General features: G+C 33.9%; 1 protein-coding gene across 1 annotated transcript in view; it reads right to left on the reverse strand.

Moving 5' to 3' along the window:
• Lrp1b (LDL receptor related protein 1B) overlaps window positions 1-16,348 on the reverse strand; it is a 1,719,438-nt gene that overhangs the window by 11,762 nt on the left and 1,691,328 nt on the right. Inside the window, exon 87 of the mRNA XM_052181021.1 lies at window positions 3,232-3,308. Coding sequence (XP_052036981.1) covers window positions 3,232-3,308 — 77 coding nt within the window. The remainder of the gene's footprint in view (window positions 1-3,231; window positions 3,309-16,348) is intronic.

A 16,348-nucleotide genomic window follows, 5' to 3' on the forward strand; every position in this document is an offset into this window, starting at 1 on the left:
GCAAATCAAAACAACCCTGAGAGTTCACCTCACACCAGCCAGAATGGCTAAGATTAAAAACTCAGGAGACAGCAGGTGTTGGCAAGGATGTGGAGAAAGAGGAATACTCCTCCACTGCTGGTGGGAATGCAAGCTGGTACAACCACTCTGGAAATCAGTCTGGTGATTCCTCAGAAAACTGGGCATGACACTTCCAGAAGACCCTGCTATACCACTCCTGGGCATACACCCACAGGATTCCCTAGCATGCAATAAGGACACATGCTCCACTATGTTCACAGCAGCCTTATTTATAATAACCAGAAGCTGGATAGAACCCAGATGTCCCTCAATGGAGGAAAGGACACAGAAAATGTGGTATATTTACACAACAGAATACTCCTCAGCAATTAAAAACAATGAATTCATGAAATTTTTAGGCAAATGGTTGGAACTGGAAAATATCATCCTAAGTGAGGTAACTCATTCACAAAAGAATACACATGGAATGCAGTCACTGATAAGTAGAAATTATTATCATTGTTTATTGTTGTTTTTTACATAGAAATGTCTAACAATAAGTACTCTTTACTTAGAAGTTGCCCATAATTAAAAACTATTAAAAAATTGACTCTCTAATTAGGAGATCATTCTTCTTTACAATATAAAATCAGACATAGCTACATTGTCTTGATAGAATAATAGAACTTGATAAGGCTTTCAAGTAAGCGGTAGAGAACTTTAATGTTCTAAATTAACATTGTTCTCTGAGCCTAACTTTTCTGTCTGTGTGCTGAAAGAACACCATTGAAGAACTTACACAAACACTCACTTGTCTGAGCATGACTGAAAACCATGGTAATCTTGTAGCAACAAGGGTGTTTTTCATGCATGAAGTAATAATCTGGACTGTGAACTAGATATTTCTTCTATGCCTTTTTTCTTTTCCTCTTGAAAGAATTAGTATAGTAAATTCCTAGTTAAAAACATGCTGAGGCGTCTTCCTGTATAGCCTATCTGAGTAAGGTGTTTCCCAGCACTTGGCAGAAAGCTCAATGTTCATCTAATAAAATTATTTATTGGGTAATGTGGCTCATTTTATGATAATGTCATAGCCAAATAGCTACAAACCCTTTTTATCCTCTGAAATTTCTGTTACTTATATAGGCTTTCAGTGAGTGAGAGGAGGGCACATTTCAGAAGAAGGGACAACACTATGTGCCCCCACACCTGATATCATTTGTACCAAAGCTGTTCCATGTAACCTGACATATTTTATTACAAAAAAGATTGATCATGAAGATGTTTGGATATCCTAATCTCAGTGAAACCACTTGGAATATTCTTCTCCAAGTCACTTTTAATGATCCATTTTTTTTTCTTCTGAAAATGGCCTTTAAGAAAAATATTTTAAAAATTTTGTATATATTCTAACCTGGTGCATTATTTCATTTTAAATAATTTCTCTAATGTTTAAAATTACTTTTGCTCTGAAATAATCTGTATTTACTCTAAATTAAATCCTTGAAAAAATTTACAGCATACAGGATGAAAAAAACTTACAATAGCAATCTGCCTTTAAAACTGAATGTTTTTATATACCTGTAATTTTAACTGTATACTTTTATTTTTAAATGTCTTTAATGATTAATAATATGTGTAAACATACTGTTTCAATCATTACATTTATCTTTATTCTTCAGAAATTTATATTAATATATTGAGTTCTGGTGTTGATAAAAAAGAGAAAACATTATTTACATGTTTCTTTTAAGTACATAAAATTAGTCTAAATATCTCTCACCACACATAACTTTTTATAAACCAAGCCCCCAAAAGTATTACTCTAGTCCTTCCTACCATGGTGTTCTTGCATTTACTAAACATACTATAGAGAAAAATCCAAATACTCTCTGATCAAAGAACTCACAATTTACCTATTCTGATTATATTGTGTATTGTATAGTCTTTTAGAACAGTAGTTCACAATCTGTTGACCCTGACCTCTTTGGCTAACTTTTATCTTCAAAAATATTACCATTACAATTTATAACAGTATTGCTTTTATGAAGTAGCAATGGAAATAATTTCATAGTTATGGCTGTTACTACAAGATGAGGAACTCTGTTAAAGTGTTGCAGCATTCAGAAGGTTGAGAACCTCTGGTTCAGAATGATATTCCATCTTTCCAATATGTTCATGCATACTAACTCAAACTAATTTCCACGGGTAAGAAATTTGGACACTGTTGCTTCAGGAATAGAGAAACTGTGATAGCAGGGCAAAGAATATGCAAGGAAACAACCAATAAGGTCTATTTCTAACACACAAAATCATGTAATCTTGATCTAAGTAAATAATTCATATATATGAATATATATATATATATATATATATATATATATATATATATATATATATATATATATATATATATATAGCTTTGTCTCCTGAAGTGAATGGCTAAACTTAACAATTTTCATCAGGGATATAATTTTCCTCCTTTTCTGTGTATGTGTATATTTGGACTACTTCCTTATTATGAACCTTTCAGACACCCCACTCAAGGTCAAATTAGTGACACTATGTATGAACTGGGAAACTTTTTCTGACTTTCAAAATCTTTACAAATGGTTTTCAGAAAATACATGGATACACACAGTGCTGATTAAGATAGTTCTGTTCTGAAACTGCTGTGTTATAAACCACAGATAAGTGATAAAACCTCTCAGTGAAGATACTGTTTGTTTTCATTTTGGTAACTTAATTCTTTTTTTTATTCGATATATTTTTATTTACATTTCAAATGATTTCCCCTTTTCTAGACCCTCACTCCCCGAAAGTTCCATCAGCCCCCTTCCCTCCCCCTGTTTTCCCACCCAACCCTTCCCACTTCCCTGTTCTGATTTTGCCCTATACTGCTTCACTGAGTCTTTCGAGAACAAGGGGCCACTCCTCCGTTCTTCTTGTACCTCATTTGATGTGTGGGTTATGTTTTGGGTATTCCAGGTTTCTAGGTTAATATCCACTTATTAGTGAGTGCATACCATGATTCATCTTTTGAGTCTGGGTTACCTCACTTAGTATAATTTGTTCAATCAATACAACAGTATCTCAAAGGAGTCAAGATTATATTTTTCCTAATTACATGAAATTGTTATCATTTGAAGTCTTCTATCAGTCAATGATGACAAAAAAGATAAAGAAATGGCTTCTAAAGACTTTAGACAAAGATAATTGTGTGACACTTACTTGTGCTGATATGCTCAGATTTGCTGCTCTTTGGGGCTGGCCTCTCACACTGTGTACCTGACCAATTAGTGGAGCACCTAGAATGTCCAAACAACAGCCAATCAGTGAATTACACATAACACAGAGATCACTAATGCAAATACTTCAAACAAACCAAGAAAAGACACAATCATTATAAATTTGTCATGATCAAGGAAACAGTCTATTTGTTTCACATTTTCAGTATGCTGCAGGTAACGTTAACTGCATAGCATGAATTGTGACATGTAAAAAAAAAAAAAAAGTCAAGCAGCTACTTAACCAATGTTGAGTGTGCATATTATACAACCTCTCTTTATTCTTAAGTTTCTAAATTTTGTGCATATGGTTACTTAAAGCCTAAGGTGTAACTAACAACCAGTCTTCAAGGTTTCAGGTCTTAAATATGTGTAGGAATATTACAGTATCAAGAGATAGGGAAATACCATCTTTAATTTTGTTGTTAAATAATAAGCCCATCAAAAGGAGCTTATATGCATATGCTCAAATTTTCAATAAGAGAAGTTGTTTCCTCATATTGGGGAAACATGGTTTCCATATGTCTAGAGAAAAGTAAAATTCTAGGGGTGAATTTGATTAAAAATTGTTCTTAATAAAAACCAGAAGTATCTGGTTGGGTGGTGCAGATACAAATGAATGTGAGTTGTTATCCTTGAGTATGAACAATGCTAACTGGCTACCATAAATTTCTCTGTGTGACTATCAGCATCAAAACATGAAGAAACAATATCACTGGCCTCACATCATATTTAAAATGACTATCAAATATTACCATATTGAGAATATTTGTACACTATGAAAGAAAAGCTTACAGGACCATTCCAAGTTAATCTCTATCAGTGTACTGGGTAATACATAAGTATATTACAAGATTTCTGCCACAATTATTTTATATGAATAATGTTGATTTCCAAACAATATTTCTCTCTTACCATGAGCATTATTTTATATATTTATAAGAACACAATTGGTTCTTATAAAACATGGTGATATTCCAGAAAACCATTATAGTAACAAACTCAAATCACAAACAAAAACTGGTTCTGGACAAAATACAAAATAATTAGCACAATCAGCAGTATTGATACCTTTGAAGTATATAGATATTTGATTAATAATGATAGTATGAGCATGGAGCATGGTTTAAATGAAAGTTAATATCATTATTATGTGGCATTTCAGCAATTACTCACCTTTATGTTTAGTTGTTTTATAGAAGGCTTACATGAAATATAATTTTTTATGCCTAGCATTTGTGATAGACTACATTATAAGTCAATCATTGGAACAGGTCAGTTAACATCTAGGCCTTTGGGTCTTTTTATAACATTGAATCAGAGTGAATGCACTAGGCATACAAAATTAGGGTAAAGTGAAAAATGAATGAAATGTTAAGTTTTATAAAACATGTTATTATTTCTCATTTCTTTTTTTACAGATGCATGACCTAGAAAACTCTCTAACTCATTACAGGTTCTCAGATAACTTAAAATAAGATGCTTGGGGGACATTTTGCAATTATGGTCTTGAAGTAAAATCTAATAGTTGAAAACTACTTTTCATTTTATTTAACTTTATGCCTGTTAAATCTTCCTATTGAACCACCTAGAATGCTTTCTGTACCTCAATGGAAAATATGTACAGATTACACAGATACTACATTATAAAGGTAAAGCTGATACATATACAGTTAAATGTGTGCATCTATGCTGAGTTCTTTTCCAAACTACTAATACTTACTCTTTATGTCACTGTATTTTTAAAAGTAGACCAAGGTTCTTCTTAAAATATGAGAATAACATTTACTATATTTTATTGTCCTTCTATAGTAGCAATTCTCAACCTGTGGGTCCCCCTTTGAGGGTTTAATGGCTTTTCACAGGGGCCACATATCAGATATTCGACATGCCAGATATTTACATTATGATTGATAACTGTAGCAAAATTATAGTGATGAAGTAGAAATAAAAATCATATTATGTTTGGGGATCAGCACAACACATTGATGGTTGCATCATTATGAAGGTTGAGAACCACTGTTATAGAGAAAAAAAAAATCTCTGATGTCCTCATTGTACCGAAATGACTAAAATGACAGTGAAATTACCTAAAAATTGGTGGATCAAATGCTAATTGGGCAGATGAGGTTTCTGGTAAGAACATCATATCTTTTATATAATTCGCAATGTTAGGAAAGTATGTTTTAGAGTCTAAGGCTAACAGACAATGTGAAATGGAGAATGAACAGAGAAACAGGAGGAACCATATGGAAAATCTTCAGCTCTTTACATGGAACAAGTGGTATTTATTAACAATCTAATTTTCTAATTTGTCCATGGCTTGAGCATAGCACTTATCGCAGGTAAGGAAGGCACGTGTTCATGTTTTTTGAATCTCTTTTTTTATTGGATATTTTTTATTTATTTATTTACATTTCAAATGTTATCCGCCTTCCTAGTTTCCCCTACACATCCCCCTAGCCCATCCCCCCTCCCCCTGCTTCTATGAGGATGCTCCCCCACAATGTTGCAGTACATTTAAGTTCCAAATCTTCAGGGAATATTTTTACTTATTTTATATGGGAATATCTCTTAGAGATTACACTTAAAAGAATTATTTTTTTTACCAGTAATACATTTTAATCAGTGATGCTAACCTGAAAATTTCCCTATATTTCTTATAAAGTAATACTTTACAACCAAAGATAAAATAAGGTGTGTTTCACTGCCTCCCTTTGTTCCAGACTTAAAAATAATTTCTTGGAGATATTAAATCAAATAGAAATCATTTTTCTTGTTGCTTAACTTACAAAATTACAACCTGAGACATTTGCTGCTCTAGAAGTTTCTCTTCCACTGGGTAATTTAAAGCCAAGCATTTTAAAATCATTTTTATAGAATTTAATAAATCTTCATATCTATGTAGACTACAATGATCAAAGCCATTAATGGCCCGGCACTGAAGGAAAGGATTGTGCAGATCATCAAAAGTTCCTGTCCAATTCCTCTTTGAATTATTTGCATAATCATACTCACTATAATTTCTTTGTCATCTCTTTTCCCCATTCTTTATTCATCAAGAAAAATTTCTCACACGAGCTTTAGCTACTTTGAATCTGTACTACTGTAATTTACTGATATCTTTCTTCATCTAAAAATAAACACTTGCAAGTTAGGATCACCACCCCAAACACCTGTATATCATTCATTAAAGAGCTCTCATATGGCTATTTCCCAGAGCATGTAAGTATGAACCATATAGGACAGTTTTCATATTAATATTATACCATTCTAAATTATTGATTAAAATCACATGAATTTTAAATACTCTTGGATTAAAGACAGAATAATTAGGTAGATCCTTGATTATTTAGCCAAATAATAATATACACACATCAATCTTTCAATAATAATAATAATAATAATAATAAATATCTTCCTCATAATTTTGTGCAATTATGAGTTGCTGATTAGAGAGTTACTGATTCAACTTTCTTTGGCATAACTTCTTTAATAGAACATCAGCATTTGAGTTAAAATATCATTTACTGCTTCATTGCTTTCTCAATTTTATTCTTCAATTTTCATTAACAGTAAGCACAAAATCCATTAATTTCATAAAATGCCTTAAATATCCTAAATTAAGATAATTATCAAACTGAAATTTTACTAAAACTTCAGATTCTGGGTTTCCATATATCAAGGAATATATTACATATCATGGGATTATGACCAAGGTTCCATATGCTACTTGTGTTAATCTGATAGAACCAATATATAACACAAATAAATATAATTACTATATATTCTCCAACTCTGTTCTTATAACAAATTTTAATTAAATTTTATTGTTAGGCTTTTAACAGTTATATATAAGACCAACAATACTGCTCAAATTTGAATTTATCAGTTCTTTACATACTATTTGTCACAAATGACTTTTTAAGATCAGTTTTAAAATTTGTTCCTGTCTGGATTTCACTAATCAAAACAAACTTATTTAGTTTATCATGACATTACAATTTATATAATTATGTTATAGTTATACTGTTTTAATTACTACTCTACAGTAGAGGGTAATATCTTAGTAAAGGCAATTTTGTCAGATATTAAATATAACAAGCACAGTTAGAATGTTGAATCAAAGATATATAGGGCAACAAGATATATCTAAAATGTAAATTAATAATAAATAGCACAAATATCACATACAATAAATTGTTAAAGTACCTACAACTCCTATGTAGTAGAGATATTTTTTGCAAGGGCAATTATGATTAGGATTGAAATACTAAGTATGTATTAAGTTTCTCAAGTATGATCTGCACAATAAAAATAATGAATTCATATGAATTGTCCATTTGCAGAAATGTGGTCTAGAATCATCTACTTTAGGAAAACTTCAAAACAATATAACAAGATTAATAAATGCTTTTTTTTTCTTTTCATCAAATTCAAAGGTCAAGGGACTCTTCTGGACACAGTGAAATGCAAAGGTGGACCTTAAAACAAATGAAACAATATTTTTCTTTATTGTACATGTGAACTTTTCTACCTTAGGCATGATGATAGACGTTCAGAAAGGAAGAAAAGGTGTCCTAAAAGTCTCTATTTTTCTCCACATGGGAATTAATGAAGTAATGGAGGAATTCCATATGTGCTTTGTGGGTCTCACTCAATAAAAATAGAAACATGAATATCACACATCTTCAAATGTGTATGAAAATATTTTCATGTAGTAAAAATTAGACAAATTATGCCATGAAAGAGACTTGTTAATTCTCTAAGTAAATTTTACTCTGAACCTTTTGATTATCATTTTCTGAATTTGTAATGTTTTCAAAACAGTGATGCCTAATTATAGTTTGATGCATTTAGACACATGGTATTCTTTACTTTTTTTACTACTTAAAACAATACCAGGTTTTTAACATAAAGTCAGAATATTAAATATATTTTAACAGTAAAATGACTAGAATTCCTGCACCAGATCTTAATATTTTATTATCTGCCCTGCAGGAGAGAGGGTGTATCAATATTTTTTAAAGTAACACTTTATTGCATATATTGTTATTAATATAGGCCAAAGAACAAAAGTTGTAATGCTGAGGACGAAAATAGTAGCTTAAAATAAAGCTAATTACAGAGAACTTTTACAGAATTCCTTGCATAGAAATTCTACAGGGCTGAGTCAAATAGGAATAAGGATTTTTAACCTAATGCATCTTCCATAATACTACACTTGAACTTATCAAAAAGTTACCTACCCTAACCTGTGATTAAGATTTCAGCCTCTAATCGGAAACCAACTCTTTCAACTTAGTATTTTGCTGTCAACTCTCTCCATAAAAGATGCTGCTTTTGTGTCCTCTGGATAGTGAGCCCACATGGTGGTAAGGCTGCCCTTAGCAAAGTAGTATCTGAACTTTTCCCCAGAGCTTAGTAACCTGGACCTATTTTCCTCTGGAAAATCTCAGTTGTATACAATAGTTTCTCTATGCTCGTCTCTAACAAGAACACAACACATAAACCATCCTAGAAGCTTGGAATACCCAAGACACAATCCACATATCAAATGATGTCCAAGAAGAAGGAAGGAGTGGCCCTGGTTCTGGAAAGGCTCAGTGCAGCAGTGTATGGGAGTACCAGGACAGGGATGTAGGAAGGGGTGGACTGGGGAGCAGGGGGAGAGAAGAGAGCTTTTGGGATTTGCCAGGAGGGGGGAACAAGGAAAAGGGAAATCATTTGAAATGTAAATAAAGAATATATCGAATAAAAAATAAAAAATAAATGCTATACGAACAATAAAAAGAAAAAAGAAAAATAAACCCTCTGGACTGTATTCTCATCCAAGGAATCTACTGCATGTAGAACACGAGCTGATGCGTGGCAGGTTAATGGAAACTAAATGCATGATTTTTGACTAGATCATGGATTTAAAATGATAGTGGTGACAGTGTTTGGAGAATGAGTGGGGAAGTATAATTATACACCAATGGTTCTCAACCTGTTGGTTGTTGTCATTTTGGGGGTTAAATGACACTAATTTGCAGGGGCTGCCTAAGAGCAACAGAAAACCAGATATTTACATTATGATTTATAACAATAACAAAATTACAATTATGGCATAGCAACAAAAATAATTTTATGGTTGATAGTAAATATTTTTGTCTTATATCAAGCTAACACTTTAGTTGTGATCCAATATACCATAGATATTTGCCTAATATATAGTTTGTGTTTTTGGAGACAGAGAGTCAAGTGGCTCATCAGATAGGTCTCAAATTTTTTATGAAATCCAATTTAATTCTATCAGTTAACTCTCTGAAATAAAAAAAAAAAGTGCTAGCATGGATAACCTATATGACATGCATGAGTTTGTAAATTCAGGCTACCAGGGCTGAAATCTGGGTCTTCATCCCATTACAGGGTTCTCATCTCTCCTGCAGGAGCAAGCATCCTCCCTGCTGTGTCAAATGATGTCCGGGATCCAGCCTATGCTTAGCTCCAACCACTCTCCTTTCAATCCATCTACACTGCACATGTGTACTGTCACTTTTCACATCGGTCTTACCCTCTTTTCATTTTCCCTTCCTTTTATTTCTTTTGCTGTTTTTCTTTTTAAATTGGATATTTTACTTACATTTCACATGTAATCCCTTTTCCTGATTTCCCTCCAGAAACCTCCTATACTTTTCCCTTCCCCCTGTTTCTATGAGGATGCTCCCCTACCCACCCACCCACTATCACCTCACTGCCCTAGCATTCCCCTACATTGGGACTTTGATCCTTCACAGGACCAAGGATTTCTCCCATTGATGCCAGATAAGGCCATCCTCTGCTACATATGCAGCTGGAGCCATGTCTCTCCATGTGTACCCTTTGGTTGGTGGTTTAGTCCCTGGGAGCTCTTGGGGGGGGCTGGTTGGTTGATATTGTTGTTCTTCCTTTGGGGTTGCAAACCCCTTCAGCTCCTTCAGTCCTTTCTCTAACACCTCAATTGGGGACCTGTGCTCAGTCTAATGGTTGGCTGCTAGCATCCGCCTCTGTATTTGTAAGGCTCTGGCAGAGCCTCTCAGGAGACAGCTATATCAGGCTCCTGTCAGCTAACACTTCTTAGCACCCACAGTAGCTTCTGGGTTTGGTGTCTGAATATGGGATGGATCCCCAGGTGTGGCAGTCTCTGGATGGCCTTTCCTTCAGTCTCTGCTCCACACTTTGTCTCCATATTTACTCCTGTGAATATTTTGTTCCCCCCTAAGAAGGACTGAAGTGTCCACACTTTGGTCATCCTTTTTCTTGTGCTTCATGTGTTCTCTGAATTGTATTTTAGGTATTTGGAGATTTGGGGCTAATATCTACTTTTCAGTGAGTGCATACTATGTGTATTCTTTTGTGACTGGGTTATTAAGCATCATAAAGCATAAAGAAAAAACCTTTAGGTTTCTTAACAAGTTACACTAATAAGGAATTTGACTGTAATCTATGTTTAACATGAGTATTGTTATGAACATTAAATGTACAGACTATATCAGTCCACTAGTATTACTATAATTTTATTAATATTTTCTGTGCTTATATGATCTTAATATAACTTTATTATAATTATAATTTTTAATTTTTATTCCCAGTAAAGGAAATCTTAGGTATAAATTTCTTTAGTGATTTAATAGGTTAACTGTCTCTACTACTATCTTTGTATGAAAAGAAAGATGTAAGTCATTTTTCTACATGATTATAGTATGAAGATATTTTCCCTCTAAACTAATGTTGTTGGCAAAGTATAAGAATCAATCGTTCATGAAAAGTACACAAAGTTACTATGGAATCAAGCACTACATTAAAGGTGGGTTGACACAACTTTTCAGTTTTTCAATTTTGAAACATAAGCAGGAAATAAAAGTTTATTGTTATGAACATATGACACTTGGACTGTGAAACTAGTAGATAAGAACACAAGCATAGAGTAAAGTGTTGAAAAGTTAAGGAACAGTTACACACAGTGCTCCATTGGTTTTCTTTCTTTATTCTGATACATATTAAAACCAAGAATATCTTTCCATGTGAACAGAAATAATAAAATCTCATTATTTCCTCTCTTTCTGCTCTTCCTGAATACTGTGGCTCAGTTTCAAATACTCCTGTGGCAGGCATACAACTATGTGTAAGTGCAGTACTAAGGCATATGATCGCCTTTTCTGGTCTGTACAAGTATCATTATAAGTGATTTCCATATATACAAATGGACAAAACACTCAGATATGTAAAACAAAAATTTTGAAAATCTTTAAAAAATAATATAGTATATACAGATAAATTTTTATGTACTATTGAGCTAACATGGTATACCTATACTTGTAAAAACTGCAATTTCATATCAGGTTAAACACATCTATCTCCTCAAGTGCTTATTATTTCTGCCTCTGAAAAGAAATGGGAAGAAGATACACCCTGGATGGGGATGAAGTATGAGGGGAGGCCAGGTCTGTTGAAGAACTGGGGTTGACAGTGGGGACTGAATTTGAATGAGAAAAGAGAGACTTAAATATCTGTGGCTAGACAACCTGATTCCCTGAGCAGCATAGCAGGTTGGTTGTTAGGGAATACCCGCTGGTATTTGGGGTCAAAGATAAAGGCATGAGTCAGGGGAACGAATGTGGGAGGAGAAGGTCTATGTGACCTCCTCAAGACAGAATCTGAGAGAAAGAAAATGTCACAGCAAATGCCTAGTGGTTTGCTAGAGAGATGGGAATGAAAGTAGGAGATTGGATTTGGAGGAGTGGAAGGACAGGTGAAGAGATTGATGTGAAAATTCACAAAATTATTTATCCTTTGAAAATAAATAAGTTCAAGCTTGTTCAGAAAAGGATGATGTGTGGTATCCATTTCTGGCAGATTGACAAGCAGGGCAAAAGCTAGAATAAGTTACAGCCTGTCACCTGGGACAATAAAGGACAAGTGTTGATGTTGCAGGCTATATTGAGTTTTGCTGCTCTGAACAACATGAACATTTCATGTTTTATGTTTTCAGAATACTCCTAGGGGCAGAAACAAATTAGTAACATGCAGTTTTCTGATTGAAGCATGGGTCGCTCTGGCTGCTCAAGTTCTCTTGCTCAATACCTTTCTGGAAATGCGAGGTTTGCTTGGAATCACGCTGAAAACTCCCTCGGACTTTTCACGGCTCTCCTCTCTAGTGCCCCTGGTCTGCATACAGATGCTGCCTTTCCCAACAGGCAGACTCCCAGAGCCAATGATTCCAGCTCCCTTCTGTGAGGCTATGAATGTGAACAGTCGGGCCTTAAGTTGGCATGGAAATATAGACGGATAGTTTCTACTTTTGTAAAAGAGTGACAGAGCCTTACAAAAGATGAAACAGCCCTTCTTCCTTCCAAAACCTTAGCCCCACTTTCTCAAACAGCAGTAGAACATGTCTTCCATTTTATTCTCTCTCAGGAATTGTAAAATAATCTTGTGGTTCTAATAAGATCGTTATATTAGAATAATGGCAAATCCAAAGGAAACGAAGATGCCCATCACTAGGCATCTAGTGTAGGACTGTAGTGACAGCTCCTCAGTCTCTCAGACTGAGAAGCTCAGCAGAGAGAAGCATACACTTTCTCTTTACTTTGGCTCTTTTTATAAGTCAAATCCTGCCTTGCTTTCAGGGGTCACAAGAGGTTTACTTCTTGGCACTTTTTCCTCTGCTCCCCCTGTGGCCATTTCTGTCAAGGTCACCACACTGCAATTTATTGGCTGGTGATGTGATTATATCTTTCTTTCAATACCAACTACTTTCTTTGCTTTGAGGTTCTTACTTAGTTTCCATATTTTGTTTTCAGACTTATGAGGGCTAGATCATACCAGTTTCTGGTCATTTTAAAGCTAGTCAAAAATAATTTTAGATTATAAATTGTCCACAGTTTGGAAAGCAGTATTCTGTGTGATTTATGTTTGGCTTTTTAATCCTTACAATGGTCTGAGACAATAGATGCAAACAGTATGTTCACAATAAGACAACAGAGATAGGAAGACAAATTTGAACAAAACAGAATTCCCAACAGGTAAAGCCTGTTATTCTGTGATTGTACTTCTTACTAGGAAACACATTAGTCGTTTTTCTAGCTTGAAAAATCATTACCTTGTTTATATTGAAAATTAGGATTCATTATTAATTTCCTTTTAAAAAATCCATGGGTTTTGGTAGGATGGCCATTTTTACTATGTTAATCCTACCAATCTAGGAGCATGAGAGATCTCTCCATTTTCTGATGTCATCCTTGATTTCTTTCTTGAGAGACTTGAAGTTTTTTTTTTATTTTGAGACTTGAAGTTTTTGTCATACAGATCTTTAATATCTTTGGTTAGAGTTACCCCAAGATATTTTATATTATTTGTGACTATTGGGAAAGTATTGTTTCATGATTTTCTTTCTCAATCTATTTATCATTTGTATAAAGGAAGGCTACTGATTTGTTTGAGTTAATGTTATATCCTGCCACTTTGCTGAAGTTGTTTATCAGTTGTAGGAGTTCTCTGATAGAATTTGTGGGTCACTTATGTATACTATCATATCATCTGCACATAGGCACATAGTGATAACTTGTCTTCTTCCTTTCCAATTTGAATCTCTTTGACCTCCTTTTGTTGTATAATTGTTCTGGCTAGAACTTCAAGTACTATATTGAATAGATAGGGAGAGAGTGGGCAGCCTTGTCTAGTTCCCAATTTTAGTGGGTTTGATATAAAAACAATGGGATGATTATTAAACTATAGGCATAATGCAATGCAGATGTTTATTCTTAAACTCTGTAGTAATACAAAGTAATTGTATGATAAATGGAGAATCCATGTTATGGTTGGGAATTAATGAGTAAATCAGAAATAATATAGCAAGGGAAGGAATTTGTTATCTTGTGGAGAGGAATAAGGGTAAGATGGACTACAGGCAAGATTTAAAGGCCAATTTCACAGAAATATGCTCCATGTCCAAAGGCCACAGTAAGAAGAAGGTTTGATTTTCCCATTAAATATGGATCAAAACAAACAGATGTGGAAGTTTTGAACACAATTGCAATAGCAAGATATATGGGTAGAACTTTGTAGAAATCCTGCTTTCCTCAACACAAATTCCTATTGATATTTAACCTAGTTAAAAACCAAACTAAAGAAAAGGAGAAAGAGAGAGAGAGAGAGAGAGAGAGAGAGAGAGAGAGAGAGAGAGAGAGAGAGAGAGAGAGAGAGAGAGAGAGAGATTGAGAGAGGGAGAGAGAGAGAATCAGATTTTTAGCTTTGGTTTGAAATGTAAAACTGCAGCATAAAACTTCACAGTGCTAAATTACTTTGACCACATGGGAAACTGTTCTTGCCCTAGGCAGGAAGCAATAACAAACAATGTGGAAAGTGTCTTGGCATATTTCCATATTGCCGAAAACAGTGAGCACCTAAATAGTTATGGTTTCTGAAGCAATAAAATACTTGAGGCAGATATTTTTAGTTTTCCATTTTCAGAAAATTCATATATACCTTAAGAACTTATTTCTTCTTTGGGGTATTAAAGAGAATAAAATTACACAGAGAATTATATTTAAAAAATTAGCAATATTCATATTTCAATAATATGTACCCATCATCAAATTTTAAGATATTTGCTTAATAGTATTTTTTCTGTGCATTCACAGAGAAAATTCTTAAAGAAAATTTCTTAAAATATAATTTGAATATTGCTGAGTATATGCACACACATATACATGTGTGTGTATGTCTATGTGCATCTATTAACATAGTTGCATGCAGCATATATTTTCTTTTCTTTTGGTTGTCCCACATATCACATTTTTGGCCTTTACTTATGCTACACAAACATCACATCAGTGTATATTCAAGCCATTGGACTTTAGAAGACATCACTGTGCTATCTGAACTGGGTTGAGCTATTTTATAACCAAGGATGGCATATAACTCATTATCCTCAAAAGATTTCTCATATATATGTGTGAACAGAAAATATTGTAGCATTTTGTCATTTCATAAGGCATTAGTAATTAAAAAGGTACACTTCCATCTTCTATTCTTGGTTATATGTTCAGATATAATCTGTTATATTGTTTTGAGCTGTGCAGAAAATAAATACTAGATGTATAGAAAAATTAAATAAAAATTTTGGGTTTGAGAGGGTGATGTGCACGTATAACCCTAGTACTCAGTATACCAAGGCAGGGAGATAAGTGTTCTGTGGGTAGTCTAAACTCATACTAAGAATAAGTATATTTCAGGGAAATTGTTCCCATTAAAATGAATACTTAGCGCCTTACTTCCTCTATAACATTAAAAGTACATTTTGTAATTCTTTATTATTTCTGCTAATAGGAAGCTCATTTTTGAAGTGCATTCACTGATATGTTACACAAATTTTGTAGCATATCTATCTGAAACTGACTCTGAGCCAATTTTAAGACAAGATTCTAATAAAATTGCTATCAGAACTATATCTAAGTACTTCAGACCATACATAATTGAATTATGTTGTTGAATGGCTAGTCCTACCACGTATTTTTTTTTTTTTTTGGATTTGGTTTTTTCGAGACAGGGTTTCTCTGTATAGCCCTGGCTGTCCTGGAACTCACTCTGTAGACCAGGCTGGCCTCGAACTCAGAAATATGCCTGCCTCTGCCTCCCAGAGTGCTGGGATTACAGGCGTGCGCCACCACCACCCGGCTCCTACCACGTATTTAACAGAACAAAATATTAACTTGTATAAAATTAAAGGGGGTTGTTTTCACAAGCTTCTAACTTTGAATCCAATAATCCTAGCTGCTCAGTGTCAGTCTTAGAAAATTAGTACATATCAAGCTATATACATACATATGCTAATACTCTGAGAATGGACACCAAAAATAAAATAGGCAGCTGAACGTGATTGCTCACACTTCTAATGCCACCACTTGGGAAGCTAAGGTAAAAGGAATGTTATTAATTCAAGGACAGCATGGGTTCAATACTGAGTTCCAGAATGACCCTGTTGACAGAATAAGACCCTTGTTGAAGAAAAAAAATCCAAAAAATGTGCTTTATAAATG

Source organism: Apodemus sylvaticus, chromosome 5 (assembly GCF_947179515.1).
Source record: "Apodemus sylvaticus chromosome 5, mApoSyl1.1, whole genome shotgun sequence".
NCBI classification, from domain to species: Eukaryota; Metazoa; Chordata; class Mammalia; order Rodentia; family Muridae; genus Apodemus; species Apodemus sylvaticus.